General features: G+C 44.6%; 1 protein-coding gene and 1 long non-coding RNA gene across 4 annotated transcripts in view; one reads left to right on the top strand and one right to left on the bottom strand.

Annotated features, from left to right (window-relative positions):
- The window catches only part of mef2ca (myocyte enhancer factor 2ca), a 39,714-nt gene extending 18,082 nt beyond the window's left edge, over positions 1-21,632 (top strand). For 2 of the 3 annotated variants that reach the window (XM_040157314.1, XM_040157315.1), the window contains 8 exons: positions 71-274; positions 13,133-13,276; positions 13,379-13,571; positions 13,662-13,706; positions 15,104-15,270; positions 16,582-16,711; positions 16,805-16,946; positions 17,801-21,632. In XM_040157314.1, the coding sequence (XP_040013248.1) occupies positions 71-274; positions 13,133-13,276; positions 13,379-13,571; positions 13,662-13,706; positions 15,104-15,270; positions 16,582-16,711; positions 16,805-16,946; positions 17,801-18,149 (1,374 nt within the window). In that variant the 3' untranslated portion in view covers positions 18,150-21,632. The remainder of the gene's footprint in view (positions 1-70; positions 275-13,132; positions 13,277-13,378; positions 13,572-13,661; positions 13,707-15,103; positions 15,271-16,581; positions 16,712-16,804; positions 16,947-17,800) is intronic. The other variant, XM_040157317.1, reaches the window with a different exon arrangement.
- On the bottom strand, positions 13,981-15,163 carry LOC120806304. The gene is made up of 3 exons (XR_005709676.1): positions 15,101-15,163; positions 14,456-14,668; positions 13,981-14,166 (listed from the first exon to the last, which is right to left on the bottom strand). It is a non-coding gene; the product is annotated as an uncharacterized LOC120806304 (long non-coding RNA).
- Positions 21,633-23,363: the final 1,731 nt, after the last annotated feature.

Below are 23,363 nucleotides of genomic sequence, written 5' to 3'. Positions count from 1 at the left end.
AAATCTGTCGGTGAACACATTCTTATGTTCCTCTTTCTTCTCCTTCCTTTACATCCGTATTTTCTCCCAGGTGACGTTCACCAAGCGCAAGTTTGGTCTGATGAAGAAAGCCTACGAGCTGAGCGTGTTGTGCGACTGTGAGATTGCCCTCATCATCTTCAACAGCACCAACAAGCTGTTTCAGTACGCCAGCACCGACATGGACAAAGTTCTGCTCAAATACACCGAGTACAACGAGCCCCACGAGAGCAGGACCAACTCCGACATCGTGGATGTGAGTAATACACGGACGCGGACATGTACTGGCGCTAGATGTATCGATTGGCTGATCGACAGAAAGGTCATCGGCAACAATCCTGACTAGTTGTTAAAAAGGCCAAAAATGTCCTGGTTCCAGCTTCCACCGTTTTTTTTGCATCTACTAAAATTGTAAACTGAATATTTTGGGGTTCTGGACTGTTTGTTGGAAAAAAACAACACATTTGAGGAAATTATAATCGGCATTTTCACTATTATCTAACATCTTTGCAGGCAAAACGATTAAATATGATTATTGAATGTAGTATTTTTTTTTTTAAGTAGTTTTTTTGAGGTCTTCTTTAACAGTAAATTGAACATCTTTTGGCACCTGCCCACCATTGCAATACCAGTGCTGTTTTTTGTTTTGTTTTACATTTTGGCAAATCACCATTAAAAGTGTGGCCAGGTCGCTGTTAGCAGCTCCTGTTCGCAGTGCAGCCACGGATGCACAGAAAACTACCACTGGATCCCTGAGATACTGAAGGAAACTTGAAAAGGTGGGGATTCTCAGGCAAGTTCTGGAGTCATAAGGAGCGTCTTAGTTTTCTCTGATTTCCAGTTCAATTTATAGATCTTTATTGACAATGGACAGTGGTGACAGCGCGGAAAGTTGAATTTGAATTCTAAAAATATACAAACCTCTATTATAGATTAAACGACTAAGCAATTAATTAAAAAATGAGTTGGCAGGTTAAGTCAAGTCTGTTTTATCTGTGTGAAACACCAAATCATGGTGGAGGTTATCTCAGGGCCCTTTTCATACAGAGCAGGTCTAGACCGGACTCTTTATATTATTATTTAAAGAGATCCAACATTCCCCCGTGAGCTGGTGCTTGGCGACAGCGGCAAGGAAAAAGTCCCTTTTAACAGGTAGAAACCTTGAACGGACCCCGGCTCATGGTGGGCGGCCGTCTGCCTCGACCAATTCCGGGGGGGGGGGGTAGAGAACACAGCACAATGCAGGTTCCACATAAAGATGTGTAACAATAAGACTAATTATAAGAATAATGAGACTAAATAAAAGAATTACAATAATTGAAGCAGTGGGTGTTGAGCAGGATCACGGCGGCAGTAGGTGGTTTACAGTCACAGACCCAGACTCTGCAGCACCAGGGGCAGAAACGCCCGCAGAGAGCGACAGGAGGAGAGAGGAGAGGGACGAGGAAGGACAGAACTAGTGTTAGTAACAAAGATTGATGGGATATGAATGCGTATGAATGGAAAGGGAGATGAGGAGACAGGATCTTGGTGCATCATGGGAAGTCCCCCGGCAGTCTAGGCCTATAGCAGCGTGACTAGGGGATGGTTCAAGACCAGCCTGAGCCAGTCCTGACTGTAAGCTTTATAAAAAGGGTAATAGGGTTCTAGGAGCTCTTTAAGATACGATGGTGTCTGACCATTAAGGGCTTTGTACGTGAGGAGGAGGATTTTAAATTGTATTCTGGATCTTACAGGGAGCCAATGCAGAGAAGCCAACACAGGAGAAATGTGGTCTCTTTTCCTAGTTCCTGTCAGTGCTCGCGCTGCAGAATTTTGGATCAAACGGAGGCTTTTCTCAGAGTTATTGGGATGATCCTAATAACAGGAGTTAAATTAATCCAGCCTACAAGTAACAAAAGCATGGGCTAGTTTTTCTGCATCTTTTTGAGACAGGATGTGCCTGATTTTTGCAGCGTTACGTAGCAGAGAAAATGCAGTCTAACAAACTCGGTCCGATTTCCAGACAATCCATAACCAAATGAAAGTTAAGTCACGGTGTCACAGCTGCTTGTCGGAAGTGGGCTTCAGACCCGCAGCTTCATTTGTGAACCGTGTTTGTGTGCGACGGCACCGTACAGCATTGCACCAGCACAGAGCAATACAGTTTGAACTAGACTGAACCTTGTTCTGCCTTGACTTATGTAATAGCGTTAGGAGAACACAATAGCAAGTGTATGCCTCCGCAGACACATGCAGTCCCACACACACACGCTGTGGACATTCGCTAAGCACACCATGTCACCAAGGTCAAACTTAAGCTGTCAAAAGTCAAAGACCAGGCAGGAGTCTGTTGCTGCAACACTGACCGGGAAAGTAAGCAGAGTGTTTATTCCTCCTCTGTCCCCTGGATTCGAAAAAAGGGGGATGAGTCATGAGGAATCTATCAAAAATAATGTGGAATGTAAATATATAAAAGTGCAAAGCCTTGTTGTTGATTACAGTGACGTTTTGTATACAGGGCCTGGAGAAATTTTTTTCCTAATTTGATAAGAGCAGTGAGGGCAGGACTGGACTTTCCTCCAATGATGAGCTCTTAACCCTTTCCACCCAGGTTGAATCCGTCATTTAAACACGGCCTGCTGCCGCCATTTCGAGAATGTTGCCGAGGGTGTCACACTTGGTTCTCCGAAGCTCTCCAAATGGCTGAAATGGAGAGGCCACCCAGTGCTGTGAAGACCAAAATGGATGCAGCCTCGTTGTGCTTCATTTCTGTTGCAGCAGATTTGGTAGCGTTGCAGCTCAGAATTTTTGGAACAGGTTCAACAGCATCGGTGTTGACTGAGTGGAGGGGGGTTGCTGCCGTGAGCCCATGTGCGTGTGTGTGCTCATTGTGTTCACATGTACATCCTGTACGTGTGCGTACCTGAGTGTTTCCCTCCACGCGGCCCAACGCATGACCTCTTGGCCAGCCCTGTCAGAACCAGGCTTACATGCTCTGTAATCCTCTGTAATCTACCACAATCCTGTTTAGCTCGTTACTGTAATCTGCCCCGGCAGCCTCTTCATCTCTGCAGCGTAGACACATCCTGAACTGGCCAGGTTTTTTCTTACTGGTGCTCGCTGCTGTCACTGTATCTGCGTCCACTTCACCCTCTGCACGACATTTCCTCCATCGCTTCTCTCCAGCTTCCCTTTCCTGTGTTCAGATAATTCTCATCCTTTTGTTTCCTCCCTGGTGCTTTTGTAGGGTTTGCTGGCTGTGCTGCAGTGGCAAACCGAGGGGCGAGAGTGTGGCGTTTTGGCGCTTCTGGGTTAAGGATATTGCACAAGTTCCATACTATTTCTGTCCATTACGTTCCCCTTTCTGGACACATTTTTGTGTCCATCCACCCAACCGAAATCCCTCCCATCTCGTACCCTGACGTCGTTTCTGCTGACACAATTTACTGCTCTTAAATATTAAACGGATTGTTGAATCTCGACACAGGTTTTTTCTAAATGAAACAGGAGTGATAGTGAGATTGGAAAGTGGCCGATGGCGTGCCACTCTAGTTTTAGTGATATATGTCCAGGGCTGCAACTAACAAATTGTTTTTGTTTTTGATTCACATGCTTATTATTCTATCAGTGAATTCATTAATTCCTTCTCTATATGTAATGTCAGAGAACTGTGAAAATGCATATTGGTACCGGTGGTACGTCGCTGCTGTTCACCCGACATACGGCAACGTCACTGTTGCCCCACTTGCACGTACCATTTTCCCCTGGCAGAAGGCAGTTGTTGATGGCATATGCCAACGTTGTGTGGCACATAAAAAAAAAAAAAAAAGCATATCACTTATGTTCCGCTGACGGGTGCAACTCAATACTGGAAAATAACCACTTGCTATCGGCAGCTGCCACCGATGTGATGAACTTGAATGCGCTTTACTTGTCTGGTAGTTGAGCTGGCAGAGATATTCAAAGCCTCAGTCTAGATTAATTCTGTATGGCTAGCATAATGCTATATGCCAATGGTTATTATGTTAGTGCGACTTTTGTTTGTTTATTTAAAGTAAAGAGTGGTATACATCAGTGGGTCGGCAGTGACATATGGCCCATGTATTGGGCATTCGGCTACAGCAGCAGTGGCGTACTGCATGTCAGCAAGGATCATCAAACCCGGGGAGGGGAGTACCCCCTGACGTGTCGTTTTTCATGTGCCCTGTGCCAGTGCGAAGAGCTCCAGTCGAAGTGACGTATCGGTAAGGACTTGGTATATGACGGCGAAACGAGCGCGTTATACAGTCCCAGCAGAGGCGTGGAGAAATTAGGTGGAAAGAAAAGTGCTGTTTTGTACTGAATGGTGGAAATGCAACGTTTTTTTAATCTGTTGAACGGTTAAGATTAGAAATTGTATTTTGTAAAGATGGTTGTAGTGGCTGAGCTTGAAAGTTCATTATTGACCTTGGAAATCGTAAAAAAAACTGAACCCATTAACTGTCTTTTTCCAGAGCTTTCAAACGCATCTCGCAGTCTTCCTTATCCTTGAACAGAAAAAAAGGGTGAGACTTCTGTGTTTGCCAATAACATTTGATCCTTGGCCAACACAACATGCTTAATCTTGCTGCTCTCTGACTGGATGATGAGAGGGATAGAAGTCTTTGAGAGGCTTGTGTAACCTCTCGTGGTGAGGCAACAATACACGGCACGACGTGGTGCTGAGGCGGCTGTGCCAAGGTCACGCTCGCTGAGCCCGAGCGGTGTTGGAGACGAGCTTAGCATGTTGGAGCTCCTCTTACCTGACAGCGGCCAGGATTTTAAAGGAACAGTTCAGCGTGTAGGGGAATGCAGCCTTACTTCTGAGAGAGAGATGAAAAAGAAAGACATCAGTCTCACGTCTGCCTGCTGGGTACGAAGCTGGAGTCCCAACGTGGTTAGCCTAGCTTAGCATAAAGACTGGGAGCAGGGGCGGACGGCTAGCTCTGGCTCTGATCGAAGTTTAAAAGTGCATCTACTAGCACCTATAAAGCTCACTAAACAACATGTGTCATAGTTAAGTCAAGCTCAACTTTACTGACCCTCACAAGCTTTATCATTAGCTATTATCATAAATAACACTTTTTCAAGCTGCTACTATCTCATCAATATGAATCGAATTCTAAATCAAACAAATTGTCATTTTTACACTTCTGTTTTAAAAAAGATTAAACAAATATATATAGAAAGAGAAAGATTTGTGTGGATTGACTTCAAAACTGGAAACTAATCCACTGATTTAGGCAATTCTTTTAAAAATTAGTTGATTTTGCCATTAAGTTGTACTTCTTTAAATGCTTTTTACGTGTCTTTTTCACTACAGATTTTCAATTAAACAAGATATAAGGTGTTACTCGCTGAGCTTTAGAGATGTGGATCGCTGTATTTGTGAACCCGCTGGCCAGCTGTTTCCCTGTGCTCCCAGTGTTTATGCTAAGCTAAATGTTTGGTGTCAGTCTTTCCATCTCACTCCTGGAAAGTACACAAATAAGATTGCCTCCCAAACTTGTCGAAGTTTTCCTTTAATATTAAGAGCACGAGGAAGGTTTGGAATTTGGTCTCGGTACAGCACTAATATGTACTTACAGCTAGCAGCTTTGCTTCTGACTAATGATCATGTTCATTTTTGATTAACCTGCCATTTATTTTCTCAGTTAATCAATCGGTCTATAAAATGTCAGAAAATATGGACAAAGCCGAGGTAGCACTTAACTGTTTAGCATCTATAAGCAGTTTATGAAATATGATAAAGGGTTTATAAAACAGCTCTAAGTGTTTATTTATCCAAAGCTGCTAGTGTGGACACCAGTAATTGGAAGCTGGTGTACAAAGAGATAATGACTGACAATATAGTAAAACACGGTTGTAATAATATAAAACATGTCTTCATAGAAGTTACAATTGCTGACACCTGTGTACAACTATGTTGCAGTGTGTCATAAACCATTCGTCAAACGGCTTCTTTTGTCCGACCAACTGTCCAAAACCCAAAGATGTTCAGTTTATCATCTATCATCTCTCAGAAGCTGCAGCGTCCAATTCCAAAAACAAACGGTTAAAATCGTGGCCGATTCATTTTCTGTCGATCAACCTATCGGTTTACCCACTAGTTTTTATTCACTTTGTGGAGGCGTGCGACAGGAAATAAAAAAGGGAAAAACTGAGTGGGATGGGGGCCGGAGTGCGAGGTCTGTACGACAGTTGGTCCACATAGCTGTGAAAAGGTTCCGCACCAGTGAAGTATCTGCCAGACAGGACTTCAGTAGAAGAGAGGCTCCTTTGTTTTGTCATCTTTTTTTCCCCTCATGTGGCGGGTTGGCATGTGCCTGTTTATGTGTGTGTGTTTGTGTGTGTTTGTGTGTATGCGTGTGTAGAGGGTACAGGCCAGATAACTATCAGCTTATTGTATTGTGTTCATTTAGCCTGGGAACCTTGCTGCTATTTATAAATCTGAGGAGTTCTGCATTCCTAACTTTCAACCTTATTTTGCTTTGGCCTGCTCTGCGGTGTGTGTGTGTGTGTGTGTGTGTGTGTGTGTGTGTGTGTGTGTGTGTGTGTGTGTGTGTGTGTGTGTGTGTGTGTGTGTGTGTGTGTGTGTGTGTGTGACTGTGTCTCCATGCTGTTTCAGATTAGAAACAGATGAAGTTTTCAATACAGACGAGCGCACACACACACACACACACACACACACACTGAATCACACGCACTGACGCTCTCGTATGCTCGCAGAGTAAGTCCAGTTCCTTTGTGTTGGCTGTGATCCCTCCCTGCTAAATGGCTGGAAACTGGTAGTGGTCTAAAAATAGCCCAGAACACAGCTAAGAATAGCCATGACGGGCTGTGAGTGTGTGTGTGACTGTGGTTTGCCTGTGAATGACTGAGTGTGTGCATGTAACTGTGTGAGACCCGAAAGGAAAACAAAGAATAGGAAGAGAAGCAACTTAAGGCTGAGTAACCAAGTCTTAGTTCCCCACCAGCCTTCGTCCCTTCTGACCTGTCCCGTGTGAATCTGTGGACGGACCGACCTGCTTGTGTCTGGTGTTCATACACGCACTCTGATGTTGTTGGTTTTTGAGCTTTCCTGTTAAAGTATTTGTAATAATTTCTGTAGATATGTTTTAGTGATCCTTAATGTTGACGGCAACGACGCACGTTGGTTGAAAATATATCTCATACACAAATGCGAGGAAACACGTAGCTTGAAGTCCTCAGGTCCTTTACGTAGGTAAAAGTACTAATAACACAATCTACAGATACTGCATGTCAAGTAAAAGTCCTGCATTTAAAGTCCTACTTAGGTAAAAGTACAGAAGTACTATCACAGTAAAACTACTTCCTGTAGTTCCAGCATACCAGTAAAAGTACTTCCTGTAGTTCAGATATCACAGTAAAAGTACTTCATCTAGTTCCAGTATCACAGTAAAAGTACTTCCTGTAGTTCCAGTATCACAGTAAAAGTACTTCCTGTAGTCACAATATCACAGTAAAAGTTCCTCCTGTAGTTCCAGTGTCAGAGTAAAAGTACTTCCTGTAGTTCCACTATCACAATAAAAGTACTTCATCTAGTTCTAGTATCACAGTAAAAGTACTTCCTGTAGTTCCAGTATACCAGTAAAAGTACTTCCTGTACTTCCAATATCACAGTAAAAGTAATTCATCTACTTCTAGTATCACAGTAAAAGTACTTCATTGTGCGGTATCACAGTAAAAGTACTTCCTGTAGATCCAGTATCACAGTAAAAGTACTTCCTGTAGTCACAATATCACAGTAAAAGTTCCTCCTGTAGTTCCAGTATCAGAATTAAAGTACTTCCTGTAGTTCCACTATCACAATAAAAGTACTTCCTGTAGTTCCAGTATCACAGTAAAAGTACTTCATCTAGTTAAAGTATCACAGTAAAAGTACTTCATCTAGTTCCACTATCACAGTAAAAGTTCTTCCTTTAGTCACAGTATCAGAGTAAAAGTACTTCCTGTAGTTCCACTATCACAGTAAAAGTACTTCCTGTAGTTCCACTATATCAGTAAAAGTACTTCCTGTAGTTCCAGTATCAGAGTAAAAGTACTTCCTGTAGTTCCACTATCACAGTAAAAGTACTTCCTGTAGTTCAACTATCACAGTAAAAGTACTTCTTGTATTTCCAATATCACAATAAAAGTACTTCCTTCGGGCCCCTCCAGGGGGTCACCAGATAAATCTGAGGGGTCGAAGGAGAAGAAGAAACAAAGCTCTGATTCACTGATCTGTTTTCATTCTGTTTACTTTTCCCTAATCTTTGTTTTGTTTTGTGAAATACTGGATAATGTGTTGTGTTTTATAAGTTCATGATTTTCGTGTAAATCTTTAATCCCGTGAGTAACTGGTAACTGAAGCCAATGTAGTGCGGTTAAAGTACATTTTCCCCTGAAATGAGTGGATGTACCTTCCAGCACTGCAAATACCTAAGGATAATGAAGTGAAGACAACTTCTTAGCAAAACCAACCAGTGAAAACAGCAGTAGGATGTTTACTCAGAGATTGATTATAATTTCATTCTCAATTAAGGACGATTAAAAACAAGGACAGGTTTTAATGCATCACAGCAAAATCTCGTGTTTGTATCATCACATGTTAATACAGTTGAGAGCACAGGTCATTTTTAAAACTCTTCCGCGTGGTGCTTTCGGTGCCAGTGCAGATAATTCCGATTTGTGTGTTTGTTTATTACTCGCTATGGCAGCAGCCCCGCGAGGCTGTGCCGACGCAGGGTGGTGCTTTGAGCTAAAGGCTAATGTCACAAATGCAGATGTGGATGTGTATAGCGCGCGTTCATCATCTTAGTTTAGCGTGTGAGCATGCTAACGTTTGCCAATTAGCACTAAACACAAAGTACTTGTCGTTAGCTTTGCCAGGTATTGGAGGTATTGGCAGGTATTAGTATTGGACGAATTAAAATGTTAACCTGATAGTGGCGCTAGATGAAAAGTCAGTTTTATACTTCATCATTAATGTCTGTAAAAAATTCCAAGGCAATACATTCAGTCTTTTTTGAGATATTTCAGTCCGAACCTCGAGTGGCGTTCCGACTGGGTGGTCGAGAGCCACCCTGCTAGCATGGCCAAAAATAACCAAAAAAACAATGCTGAAAATGCTTCAAATGAAGCAGTCGAAGATGTACAGTCTGTGACAGGGGCGAGCGCATGTTGCTGAATGGCAGGGGCGGCCATTCAGCAGCTGACTCTCAGATTAACTGTCTGACTGAAACTGAAATCCCTTTTTGATTGACTAATGCAGCTAAAATGTGTCAAAAGCACTTCCTTTCACTGCTCCCATACCGAAGTTTCCTAGAAAGGAACCAGTGCGTAGGCGCAAAATCCATAGGAGGGTTCCTGGGAATAACAGTGTAACTTGGTACAGAGAAAACACAGACAGTTTATACTTGGTAGTGTCCACTTCTAACGTTTAATCAATGTAGATTAATCGCTGTTTGACTGATTAACAAGTAGATCTGTATTGTGTGGCAGCTCAAAGTCATGAAGAATCCAAAGTAAGAATTTGTGATTGTCTTTCTAAGAAACTCAAATTGCTCAGTTTTTTTTTCTCAAAAACTCAATTATCAGAAACAGATATTTCATAACTGTAGCAACTTGCACTTTTTCCTTATAATTAAGACCAAATTACGTAGACCTTTCTTGGAAAGATCCTAGTCATTTATAGCTAAAGTTATGAGGAAGGTTTCCAGGGAATTAACTGGAAAGTACAGGACCTGTAAAATAAAGCATAACTGAAATTTGTTCCTCCTACTCCTTAAGTCTTTGTATTTCACGTAGCTCTCGTACTGTAAATACGTGCTGCTCTAATTTTGGACAAAAGTTCCATCTGCTGCCTGAGCGGTAGTGGTGGGATGGTGTAAAAGCTGCATGTCATGTTCCCTGGCACACGCTGCAAACACACACACACTCGCGCACACACACACACACACACACACGCATACGCACTCACACACACGCGCTGGTGCACTCAGAGCATCATCTGATGTGGAAGCGGCGGGGGAGGAGGAGGAGACCACCCACGAAAAGCGGTGAAAGCGACTAAAACTGAAAATGAGAAAACCAAATCGATGTAAAAGAAAAAGAGTGAGGGTGTAGATGGATGTGGGAGGAGGACGGGAGGACGGGAGGGGTGGTGGTGGTGGTATGATATTATGGCATCCTCCCTCCCTCCCTCCCTCCCTCCTCAGCTGTCTCCCTCTCTGTCTCCAGTACCTCCAGGAAGCCTTTCAAACCACCTGCCACCACACACACACACACACACACCCCGACACACACATTCCTGTTCAGTGATGGAAAGTAACTAAGAATATTTACTCAAGTACTGGACTAAAGGGCTTGTACTTTATGCTTCTCCGCTCCCCCAAATTTCTGAGGGAAACACTCCTCCGTTACGAGTAAAAGTCAAACCTTCAACATCTTGTTCATCTGACACTACGTAAGCGTTATCAGCAAAACTGGATTCAAATAGCAGAAGTAAAAGTAGACATTATGCTGATTGGCTCCTTTCAAAGGGTTTTACTGTATATTCTACTGAGTGATTATTACTCTTGACGTACACATTTATTGGTGCTCATTTTAGCTACTTTATATTCCCTTTGGTGATCTCCTATGAAACAGTGCATGATAAAATATTTTAGAAGGTTTTTTTCTAATAACTCCAGCTGTCAAATAAACGCAGTGGAGTAGAAAGTACATTTTTTTTCCCCCTATGAAATCTAGTGCAGTATAAAGTAGCATGATGTGGAAATACAAGTACAAGTACCTCAAAATTGTACTTAGGTATAGTAGTAGAGTAAGTGTACTTGGTTCATTTTAGTGGTCTTGCTACTTTTACTAAAGTAAATGGTCTGAATATTTCTTCAACCACTCTTCCTTAAACAACAGTTCGAGGCCCAAATTATCCAGTATTTCACAAAACAAAACAAAGATTAGGGAAAAGTAAACAGAATGAAAACAGATCAGTGAATCAGAACTTTGTTTCTTCTTTCTTCTCCCATGAATCATCTCATGACCCCTCAGGTTTATCTGGTGACCCCCTGGAGGGGCCCGGCCCCCAGGTCTGGAACCGGTGGACTGAACCATCTACCTGTCTGTGACGTAGCTAAAAGCAGCTCCAGCAGTAAAACGCTGCCGAAGCCTCCGTGACTCAGGATCAATGATCCATTAGAATCAGAGACCAGTCACAGGAGACAGGTCCCTGCACAGTGAAGTACTTTTACTGTGATACTGGGACTACAGGAAGTACTTTTACTGTGATAGTGGAACTACAGGAAGTACTTTTACTGTGGTACAGGAACTACACTTTGTTGATAATGCTTCTGTACTTTGGGCCAAAATTGAAATGCAGGACTTCCACATGTCAGGGAGTGTGTTTACAGCGTGGTACTGCTACTGCTTTGTCGAGGTTACCCAGTCGAGCTCTTTCTTTTTTATTGAACAAGGAAGGAGTGGGTGTACAATAGTAACATGGAGTACGGCGTGTGTGTGTGTGTGTGTGGAGTCGGTTTTATGCTTTAATAGCCGAGCCAGAGTGACCGATTGTGAGGGAGGGATGGGAGTGACGAGAAACGCTGCAGCGCACAGGAGTAAAAAATAGCCTTCTACGGCCATCCCTCCAGTAGCTACACCAGCATTGGTGGTAGCTGCCTCACCCTTCTCCTCCCCCTCCTCTCACCCTACCCCCTTCTCTCTAAAGCAAAACAGGTGGACATGACTGGGATGAGTGGGATAGCTGCGCTGGGCCAACAGCTGAGCCCCGTGTGTGTGTGTGTGTGTGTGTGTGCTGCAGTCAGCCAGTGACAGACTGGACTAATGGGCTGTGAAGTGCTGAAGCAGGCCACTGAGAGCCAAACCACATACTGTACTACACACACACACACACACACACACACCATCATCTCCATCGTCGTCATCATCTGATACCTGCCATGAGAGGAGAGGGAGATTTCACAATGTGGACATGAAACTTGCTGATGTTTGAGTCGCGCACAGCGTGAAGGACAAGAAGTCCGAGGAAAACCTGAGCTCCTCTCGTCGTTGTTGTCGTTGTTCTGATCAAACTGGGTCGAAGGGAGCGCGTTGGGTCCGACTGTGCTTGTTGTGTTAGATATTCACAGCTGCCTGGAGGACAGATATGCGGCCTGTGCTAACGGGTGGGATAGCTGCTCAGACGGCGCTCTCTTGTGGCAGAAATATGCACTGCGTGCTTTTCGGTGTGAAGTCGGTACCTTCGTTTTACTGTGAAATTCTCTCGGCTGCCACAGTCAGTGGCAGGACAGTCCTGCTCAGTATTTTGTATTTTTTTCAGTATTCAGCTGAATTTTGTGTAGTTTTATGCACTAAAAAAGTGTCAGGGTGCTTTCAAATATTATGACAAGAATAGTTTTTATATATTAGTTAACTTCATGAAAAAAATCCAGTAAAGAGAAAAAACCCAAAATCAGATCAGTATTTGCTGTGACCCCCCTTTGCCTTTAAACCAGCACCAGGTCTCCCCGCACACAGTTTTTCAGGTTCTTGGCAGGTGGGTCGATCCAGCGTCTTGGAGAACTTGCCCCAGTTGTCCTGTCTCTTCGTGTGATCCCAGACCGACGCCGGGATGTGGAGGTCAGGGCCCTGTGGGGGCCAGACCATCTGTTTTCAGGACTCCTTGTTCTCCTGGTCTCTGAAGGCAGGTCTTTATGACTCTGGCTGTGTGTTTGGGCTCGTTGTCCTGCTGCAGAGTGAATCTGGGACCGATCCGACTGACGGATAAGAATCTAAATATCTAAAAGTGTCTAAAAGTTTTACTCGGTAAACGAGATACACAAACCAGGGACCAGGGACCAGGGACCCATCATAAAAAACAGCTTTGCGGTGCTAAAGAGGTCAAAACTCTGCTGCGTACCGTTTAATGTTTGTGGCTAAGTGAGGGGTTACCGCTTAAACACTCGTCTGCTTATAATGTGAACTGCGTATTCACTTTGAAGGGAGAATGGTTGATTTATCATCATCATCACAATTTTCATTATTACAGGAGTCGGGTCTGTGGGACCCCAACAGTGTGTTTACGTGTCTCTGTTTGTCCTCCTCCTCTAACCAGACGCTACGTAAGAAAGGTTTAAACGGCTGTGACAGCCCTGACATCGAGGCCGACGACTCTGCTGGCCAGAGCCCAGAGTCCGAAGACAAGTACCGCAAAATCAACGAGGACATCGACCTGATGATCAACAGGCAGAGAATCTGTGTAAGTTCACATCCGCTCTGCACCGACGGCTTTAGGTCTTTCCGTCTCTGCGGTGTCACGTGGTCTTCGCAGTAATGCTGATCAGCAATGTGAATTGCCCAGCAGGGTCTGCCTCCCTCCAACTACGACATGGGGCTGTCCCTCCCGGGCAGCAACGCCAGTGGACTGCTGTACTCCCACCCTGGCATAGGGGGCGGTCTGGGAAACCACAGCCTGCTGCCCATCTCACACACACACCCCTCCCTGCAGAGAAACAGCATGTCCCCTCAGCGGCCCTCGAGCACTGGAAATGCAGGTATGTGTGTGTATATGACTACATCCTACCCAACGCTTGTCTTCCGGATATCTGACCATGTGTGTGTTGTCTCGTTTTGTCCCCCTGCAGGACTGATGGGTTCAGAGCTGCCGAGCACCGTGGTCTCCAGCCTGGGTGAGACCTGAACTTGCAGTTCCCCAGTCACTAGATCAGACATTTACAAAGAGCTGGTGACCAGTTAAAATGTTATTATTCAGCATCTTATCTCGATGTAATGGGGAGAAGAGAAAGTTTTAAAAAAAGGAAGAAGAAGAAGCCATACTACGACTTCAACTTTATTATCATCATGAAGGAAACTTAGTTTGCAAACAGGCATCAAACAAACAGGTCACAAGAAGACACTCACAGCAATGAACAGCAACAGTCCATGGTCATAAGGAAGGACATGAAAGCAATCTAAAACAGATGTTTATTCATACAAATATTACAGATGAATATAGAGGAGGGCAGCAGATCAAGCCAAAGTGCAGGTGTTGCGTGTTGTTGTCCGACGTTCTCGTGAAATTCAGCTCGGCATCGGCTACAGGAGTAAGTCGCCTCGATCAGCTTTGTCCTCCTGCTTGTCTTTACAAGTCTGGGGAAACCGAACGAGTCCACGAACCAGGTTCAGTAAACCACTGAGGACTTAAAGTATCCATAGGGATAAAGTCATTAGTCTATGGATTAGTCCATCGACGGAAAATTCATCTGCAGCTGTTTTGACGATCAATTAATCATTTTCAAACAAAATAGCAAACATTCAAAACTGTGACGAGCGTTTTTATACATTTTTTGACGTTTTATACATTAAACGATTAATCGAACAATTGATAATGAAAATAATTAGTTGCAGCCCTATTATACAGCATACACCTTTATCTTACCATGAAAAGGTCTGCTCAAGGAGCAGCACCACCACGATCACACATCATTTTCATATTCAGAATCCTTGAGTCGTTCAAGTCAGCTTTCAAACAAAACGGCCAAACAATCTCCGGCTCCAGCGTCTCGAGTGTCAGGATTCGCCGTAACTGTAATTTGAAGGGTTTCGGACCGTTGGTCGGCCAAAACAAGGCATTTGAAGACGTCACCTTGGACTGGAGGAAATTACAATTATAGACCAAACGATTAGCTGAGAAAATGATCAGCAGTCATTAATTGCAGCCCTACAAAACATAGGAGAGATAAAACACATGAAAGCAAAAGGATAAAGACAAGACAATGATAAGGTAACAACAATAAAAACACCATAACAAACATAGAAAAAATGTAATTCATAAAACCTAGAAGATGAAATGCGTAAATAAAACTCTAAAACAGATAAAACTGTAGATCAGAGTATATCCTGATGTTCCAAACCCCCACTGACAGCTAGAGAAAGGGTCTAAAAGTGCACAAGATGACTGAGATGAGCAGCATCCGACGTGGAAACCCTCTTCCCTTCGATTAGTACCCTGCTCCAGGGACAGAGCTAATTCATTAGTGGATCGAGCTGCGTTTAACCCTGAACCTCCACTTTGGCTTCTCACCAGGAAATGGCACCTACAGCAACCACTGCACCTCCCCCGGGCTGCTGTCTCCGGGAGGAGTCTCCAAAAACCTGCAGGATAAGAGTCCTCCCTCCATGAGCATGAGCTGCAAGCCCGACCTCCGAACACTGATGCCCCCCTCCAACAAGTGCAGCAACATGCCAACTATTGTGAGTAGCCCTCACCCTTTCCTTCATCGGATTTCATTTTCATTGTGTTAATTTCCCTGCAAAAAGCTTATTGTGATGCATGGAATAATTTTAGTTTGTGCCTTAATGCTTCCCTCCAGTGTGAGGACTTTGACCTCATGTTGGTGAGTAGTACGCACAAGAACACGTAGCCCTTAGCCTGGGGGGGGGGGCAGTATTTCACATTGGCCCTTGTGATGGTATTTGTGACGGTACACACAACGTTCTTCAGCTTGTGACCCGACACACACTTGCTAAGAGTCCTGGCACCCCTTTCGGTACTTTTCCCAGGAAGCGGGACTTTGGCAAGAATTCCCAGGAAAAACCCAGATCTCAGTTCCCAGTATTCAACCCTATTCTAGTGCCTCTGTTAAAACCATTAGTGAGCCACTGGTGAGTTGGTCAGCACAGCCTTTGTTCGGGCTCTACAGAACTGTGTTTCGGATTCTGGCGGAGGACCAAGAGCTCCCAGAGGTACCAGGTGAACCGGGCCGAGTTTTGGAGGAGACGTGCCTAAAATGACGCAGCCATTGAATATGTCGCTCATATAGCTTCAGTGAAGAGCTGGAATGCGACTAGGTACATTAGGTAAAGCACGGGCACCTCAAAATGGTTGTCCAGCAGACGACTCTGCACTCGACGGCCGTACATTTCGGAGCGAAACACTGTACTTTTCACGACGCTACATTTAACTGACAGCTGTATCTACTTTTACATACGACACGTAATTTCATAAAATCTGATGCATTGTGAGCGATGGGCCCAAACAAACAGCGTAGAAGATGTAGTTGACGGATAAGGTCACCTCTGCCGGGCTGCTCACACTGAGAGGGGGATTGTTTTAAGCTAAACGTGTTTGACTGTATGAGACTCTCAGTGTGGGACGGGATGGTATTTCCAACATTAAACCTATTCCGGAGGAGAACTGCACTGTACTGCTGGAAGGGGTCTCCATGCCATTAATCTGGCTTTGGACTCACTTTCCACACCAACGTTGTTCACGCTGACGTCAAAAAAGCCGTCACTGTTTCCTGCCCGTAGCAGCTCAAACTGTGTCTCCTGCCCCACGAGCGTTGGGAATTCGGTCGGTGTGAACCGAGCACAGTGACCCTGCCGGGGAAGCCAGACTGCTTCACCGAGGGAACGTCTCTCAGAAATACTGCATCTGATCTGAACGGTAGCACTGAGTCTTAGTTCCAACTCCACATCTAACCTCTCTCCTCAGTGGCATCGGGACCCCTTTGTGTAATTGTGTAAAGTACTACAGATGTTCCTTTTTCACTGTTCCTGCAGAACCAGAGAATAAATCACTCTCAGACCGCTCAGACGCTGTCGACTCCCGCGGCCTCCGTCGCCGCTCAGACTCTACCTGGACAGGGGATGGGCGGGTATCCGTCGACCCTCACCTCCTCTTATGGCACAGGTGACTACTACAGAACCAATCTGCTGCAGACAGGGGGCTGCCTCATACGGGATCTCTTTAATGAGGAGGATCTTCTGTGTGCGTTTTCCTCAGAGTTCTGCCTGGGAACCGACCTGTCCTCTCTGTCTGGCTTTGGAGGTTCTGGTCTGGGATCAGTGACGAGCTGGCAGCAGCAGCAGCAGCAGCAGCAGCAGCAGATCCAGAACCTGCAGCATTCAGCGCTGGGGCACATGGGGTAAGCATCTGTAAATAATAACACACACATTTTGGGATAAAAGGGACAAGAGACGCGACAAAAACTGTGCAGCAGAAAAGAATTCACCACAGTTTTTGAGATTTTCCACAGACGGAAAGGGTTTTGGCAGAAGGTTCATCTTACTGAAGAGCCTTTAATGCGATAAAAAGCTGGAAAACACTGATGCCGAATATTTAGGAGTGAAATACGATGTTTTTTCCGACCTTAAAGCTCAATAAGGGGAAACAACCGTGTGTTTATAGGTTCGGTTTTTTTGTTTTTATTTATTTTTATTTAACTAATGGCGAACTTGTTGGTTCTGGAAGGGCTTTGTTTACAGCTCATATGACCCCCTTTTTGATTCCGAATTACTGAAGCCTACTTGTGGGTTTCCTCGAGGCCCTGGTGTGAGGCCCATTGTTCCCTATGTTGAACATAAATGTGGCAAATAATGGATTCATTCTGGAAAATCTGTTGACGGAGCACTTTGCTACTGATGAAGGCGACACTGGCGATTGCCCTCCTGATTTCCCCACATGGCTGCTGCCAAATGTAGCGAGCTCCTTTTAATATCGCCGGAGTCGTATGTTGCCTGTTGTGGCATAAAACACAACCTGGCTGGAAGTCGCAGACAGTCCGATCTGTTCTGCTGCGATCTTCTTCTTCCTTCTTACTTTCCATCCCTGGGAGAATTGCACAAGGTAAAGCAGCCCGACGTCCTGTTTGAATGAAATTTGCCAGAACCGCTCAGTGCGGGGATCCGTAAAGCGGGAGCTTCTGTTGGTGCAGAAACGCACACAATGTACTGGAGTGTTTGTCCAGGTTAAGACGCGTCTCTCTCTCTCCTCCTACAGGAACATGTGTCAGAACTCCAACCTGAACCTCGCCTCCGGTCATCAGAACCTGCACATCAAGTCTGAACCAGCCTCTCCTCCCAGAGACCGGAGCATCGGCATGGTCGGCTCAGGGCTCGGGGGAGGCCTGACCACAGCCGGATACTCCACCTCTGTCCGGGGTCCCCCCGAACCGGGCCGGTCCCCCGGCGACAGCGCGTCCAGCTGCGGGAGCTCGTATGAAGGCAGCGAGGAGCGCGAGGATCTCCACGGCAACGACAACTTCCTTCTCCGACCTCTGTCCAGTCAGGAGCAGCGCCACAGCCCGTCGGTCAAGCGGATGAGGCTATCGGAGGGCTGGGCCACATGATGGGAGCCGGTCTACGATCAGAGGGGAAGGGATGTTAGTAAAGTTACCTATAGTGTTGTTATTATTATTATCATCATATTCTTCTTGTACTGAGTGGGTGTGCTATATGTGTAATGGTAATGTTTGTGGGGGGGGGGGCAGACTCAGACAGTGTCGGTCTGTTTTATATGATACAGTGATGCTCTGCTGTATTTACACCATGTACTGTAGCTAGCCTTTTACACTAGAGGAATGACTCCTGGAGACCGGGACTGGTGTGCAAAACGTGTAAGAAATGGTCCTCAGACGACATCTAAATTTTGATTTACGACTCCAAAAAAAGAAACGCATGCAGCAAAAATGAGGCTTTAGGAGCTCTGACTGTCATTTAATGTCTTGTAATGGCGATATCGGCGACAAACGCAGCAACACAGAACAACTCAGACACAATTATCCCCCGAAACCATCCTAAAGCAAAAAAATATCCCACAAATCGCCGCTTCACAAGGGGTTTTGTTTTGAACTCCCCTTTAAGAAAATTGGGAGTAACGGGGGTCTACTGGGCCTCTGGCAACAGAAACAAAAGTCCAGCTGGAACACTGTAACCAGGTGGCAGTAACTCAAACGGACCTACCCAGGACCCCCGAGTCCGTTTCTACTGGACGGGCTGCGGCTTCCACACCTCGCCCGGATGCACAAAAGATAAAACTGATTCAGTTGGACTGCGGTGAGAGTAATCACGGAGCAACAAATGTTAAGGAAGTCGAAAATAAAGACATTCGGACAAGCACACATTAGATTTCAAACTCGGTTTTCTGTGAATAATTGTCACAGTTATCGCATTGGTATTGTCAGCGTTAGACCAAAGAAGATTCAGGAAGAATTCACAGCGTGCAACCGTGTATGTCGCTTTAAAAAGGGAAAATTATATTTTGGAAATGTTCAATAATAAGTTAATAAAAAGACAGAATCTGTCATAATACCCACAAGAAGAAAGAGTGGAAATCGTCCAGTTCAAGACATGATGGAGTCAGCGTCCGAACAATCAAACGTTCGCATCAAATATTCAAAGTCTCCAGTTGTTACTGGTGTTGGCCGAGCTACGACAAAGAAGAATTGTGTTGAGGCCGAACAGCATCAGTAAAGAAAAATAGAAACGGAGAAATGATCATTTCGTCTCATTCTAAAGGATCTAAACATCAGGAGACCTCGTCAAGCCACGTTTCATTCTAACATGATGAACACACGATGTTTATCATGGATCTGATAAACACGCAGACAAGTTACAGGACATCCAGGGATGAGAACAGTCCTCTGGGGAAATATCTTGGGAGCTCTCCCCACGCACGCTGCAGAACAATGAAGCGAATGTGATCTCGGAGAGAATGAATGAAATCGTCTTCCCGGGACTGTTTCTCACAGGTTTTACGCCAACGGTCTGGTCCAGGATGTCGTTTAACATGAACATGTACCGAAGCGGCCGCAGAGGTAGTGGATGTACATGTAATGTTTAGTTTGTGTGTGTTCTGGGGAGGTTTGAGTAAATAACAAATATGTTAAATGCACACTCACATATGTGCACATGTATGCAAACTAACAAAAAGGTAAAGGTGAAGAAGTCTGGTACTCTGAAGGGTGAAGCTACTTAAGAAGGCGTGGATCATTGGAGCCACGAGAGCAGGCGTGCTGGGGTGAACCGCTCGGCTTCGCTGCTGCACGGGCCGTGTTGCAGGTTCAACATATTTGGGCACATAGAAAAACAAAAGCACATTTCAATAATAAAGTGTGGAAGGTAAAGCTTGGCAACTAGAAGAGGTAGAAAGAGGGAGCATGAGTAAGTGGAGAAGGAGAAGGAGAAAGGTAGAGGCAGAAGAGAGAAATGGCGACCGAGGAAGTTTTCCTGTCAGTGATTAGAAACGTATTTGCAACAGGTTGCATAGAAAAGAAGCTTTGGACAAGTTTCAGTTACCGGAGTTACCGAATAATTTGCAGAGCCGCGTTAGCGAAAATGAGGAGTTTTGGTGAACGCAATCCAGATACGCAACTCTATGGAAGCAAAGATCATCTTAATCTAAGAATTTACACAATAAGTAACTGTGAAAATGAACCACTACTGAATACGTCCATCGTTTCTTTTAAAAATCAATGTATTTGCACATTAAGGATACAACTATTATAAGTGATGACACGCTCATAGCTACACATTCATGAACTAAAGATAAACCGAAGCCTGTGGAGGAGAGAGAGGAGGCTGGAAGCGTAAAGGAGGAGCCGTCGTAAAAACTCACAGGAATACATTCATTCTTAATGGAGAGGGATGGAAAACTGCAAAACAGAGAAAAAGTAGCAGCGAATGAACACTCTTAAACAAGCAAAGAGCCACTATGCAAGTCTTAATGTCACAAAGCAGAGTCTCTGTATCAAAACTGATTCAGTACAGCTGAAGTTGGAGCAGTGAAATGTTAAACTTTCAAAACCATCTAGGTGGATTCATGCGGCTCGGTGATTTTCCTCTGAAATGTTCTGATCCTCTCATCCGATCTGTCACGTGATCCGAAGAAGACAGAACTTGAGATGACCCGGAAATTCGGAGAGCCGAAAATCCCACCGCCAACGTTCACACAGGCGGCTTTTAAATCAGAATATTCCGGTGCAATGGGATTTCAATTTCAATGTTAAGTATTCTATAGTGGTTTTATTTCAGACTTTGGTATCAATGCGCTTAAAAAAAAAAAGAAAAAAAAAAGAACTATTTATGGCCCTTCTTTGCTTCCATACAAGACGACCTGCATTATTTTCCTATGAAAACAACACAGCGTCTGTGGGTTCATGTGTCAAACAACAGAGAACTCGCATCTAAAACTGACAAGACCCCAGTGGTGAATTATGCACGGAGGGAGTCGGCATGTGCTCGCAGCTCTGCAGGATTTAGCAGAGCGAGGCCTGCGCTCCTAAAAGCCATACCCAACGGGACAGTGATGCGTTGCTGCACAAAGTTTATAGTGTTATGTTTTTAAAAAAGTTTCCTTCCTTATTATATCAAATTGATATTTTTGGATGTCTGCAGCTCTATTTAATAAGATAACGGTAATATAATGAGCAGAGGCAGGAGGCACAGGTGCAAACCATTTTCTAACCAACATTCAGGGAGATTTTAGGCCAGTTGGAAGTCCTGCACCCTGAGTAAGAATCCCACGTAGAGTCTGCCGTTCGGCTGGTGTCAGAGCCGGCATTATCTCGCAGAGCACAGAGACAATCTGCTGTGCTCCACGCCGGGCGCAACGCGGATGTCGCCCTGCTGATTACCGAAATATATCGGCAGCGGTGGAAGAGCTACTCAGAACATTTGCTTAAGGAAAAGTAGAAAAAGCTCCATTACAAGGAAAAGTCCTGCATGAAAAGTCCTACTAAAGTGAAATTACATCACAGTAAAAGTACTTCAGGTAGTCCCAGTATCACAGTAAAAGTACTTCCTGGAGTCCCAGTATCACAGTAAAAGTACTTCACTGTGCAGGGACCTGTCTCCTGTGACTGGTCTCTGATTCTAATGGATCATTGATCCTGAGTCATGGAGGCTTCAGCAGCGTCCTACCGCTGGAGCTGCTTTTAGCTACGTCAGAGACAGGTAGATGGTTCAGTCCACTGGTTCCCAAACTAAGGCTCTGGCCCCTCTAGAGGGGTCGCCAGATAAATTGTGTGAGATGATTAATGGGGGAGGAAAGAAGAAAAAACAAAGTTCTGATACAAAAATCTATTTTCAGTTTCAGGACTTTTGAAACCACGTGAGACGGTTGGAGGGGAAAATGTTTCCTGGTGCAGCTGATACCAATTCAGAAATCTGAGGGCTCCCAGCTACACACAAGCCAAAAAGGCTGGGAATCGCTGGTTGAATCTTTTGTGATACGCTGTATTTCATTTGCGTATCATAGGTTTTTTTTTTAATGTAAAATCTTAATCTGAAAAACAACCAGTAACTACAGATGTCAAAAAAATGTGGCAGAGTGAAAAGGACAATATTTCCCTATGAAATGTAGTGGAGCAGATGCATAAAGTAGCATGAGTGGACATACTCAAGTAAAGTACAAGTACCTTAAAAAAGAAACAGGCTGAGTTTTTCCACCACTGCACATTTGTGCCGTAACTCTACAATAATTTGTGCCCTGCGGCTCGACTGGGTCTGACACCAGCCACGGTCATCGGCCGAACACAGTAGTTAGAGGTCTGCTGCGTGATACCCGCATTTTTTAGTTTTTAAAGAGACAGAGAGGTGGCTAAGGGTTGTTCACATTTGAATATTTTGGTTTAAGAACTGTATATTTGGAGCTCAAACCCTCAGCCACAGGTCTGCAGTGTACGTGCCCCGTTTAACGTCGCTAAATCCGCAAATTCAAATCCATGTAGCTGCTCTAGTTTGAAAGGCGCTACTGTTTAGCTGCAGACTACTGAATGACGTCTGTTGAGAAAAGGGCAGAGCCCAGATAGGCCTTCTCCTGCGCTCGTTCTACGACGGCCGTGGTCTCCGGGGTCGGTCGGCGTGCGGCTCAGATTTACCGCACCGCACCCGCCTCAGTGCAAAACGCCGAGTGATGGGACAGGAGGGCCGGGAGCTCAACGGGTGGAGGTGCAAAGCTCACGCAAAAAAAGGTGGAGTGTAAACTAACCAAAGCGTGAAATACCCTGTATATTTGTGTTTTTGGTTTGATCCTTTAATCGGTAGCTGCCTGGATTTTGTACCTAAAAAGCCCCGATGAGATGATTCAGTGTTATTTTTATTTGGCGGCATCGGTGAATGTCCTCCGTACGGCAAATGTACACGCCGGGCTGTGTTTTCCCCTCTTTACATGCACGAGCGCTTCAGTAACATGTAAAATATTCTTAGAGATTGTTAGCGGCATAAGCTGGCCTTTGTCGCCACTTGGAGACAATGATTCTCAGAAGAAAAATGAAATGCACCTCTGTCGTCGCAGATCATGTACAGCGATTCCCTCACTCAGAAATGTGGTAGTATTTGTATTTTGCAGAAAAAAAAAGAAAAAAAAACTTTAAATATACAGGCTCTGTTACAAACGTCTCTGTGTGGTTTGTTCCTGCCAGTTGTTATTTCATGCAAGAGATTTTAGCAGGGAGGCATGAACATGTTTACACCTTAAAATATGGAATTCTACCGGACGAAAATTCTTTCTTACTGAACTGGAACTTATATAAACAGAACAAACGTACCATCACATTAACAGA

This window comes from Xiphias gladius, chromosome 20 (genome assembly GCF_016859285.1).
Source record: "Xiphias gladius isolate SHS-SW01 ecotype Sanya breed wild chromosome 20, ASM1685928v1, whole genome shotgun sequence".
Classification (NCBI taxonomy): Eukaryota; Metazoa; Chordata; class Actinopteri; order Istiophoriformes; family Xiphiidae; genus Xiphias; species Xiphias gladius.
Note: the sequence above shows the minus strand (reverse complement) of the source record. Positions and strands in the feature narration are given on the sequence as shown.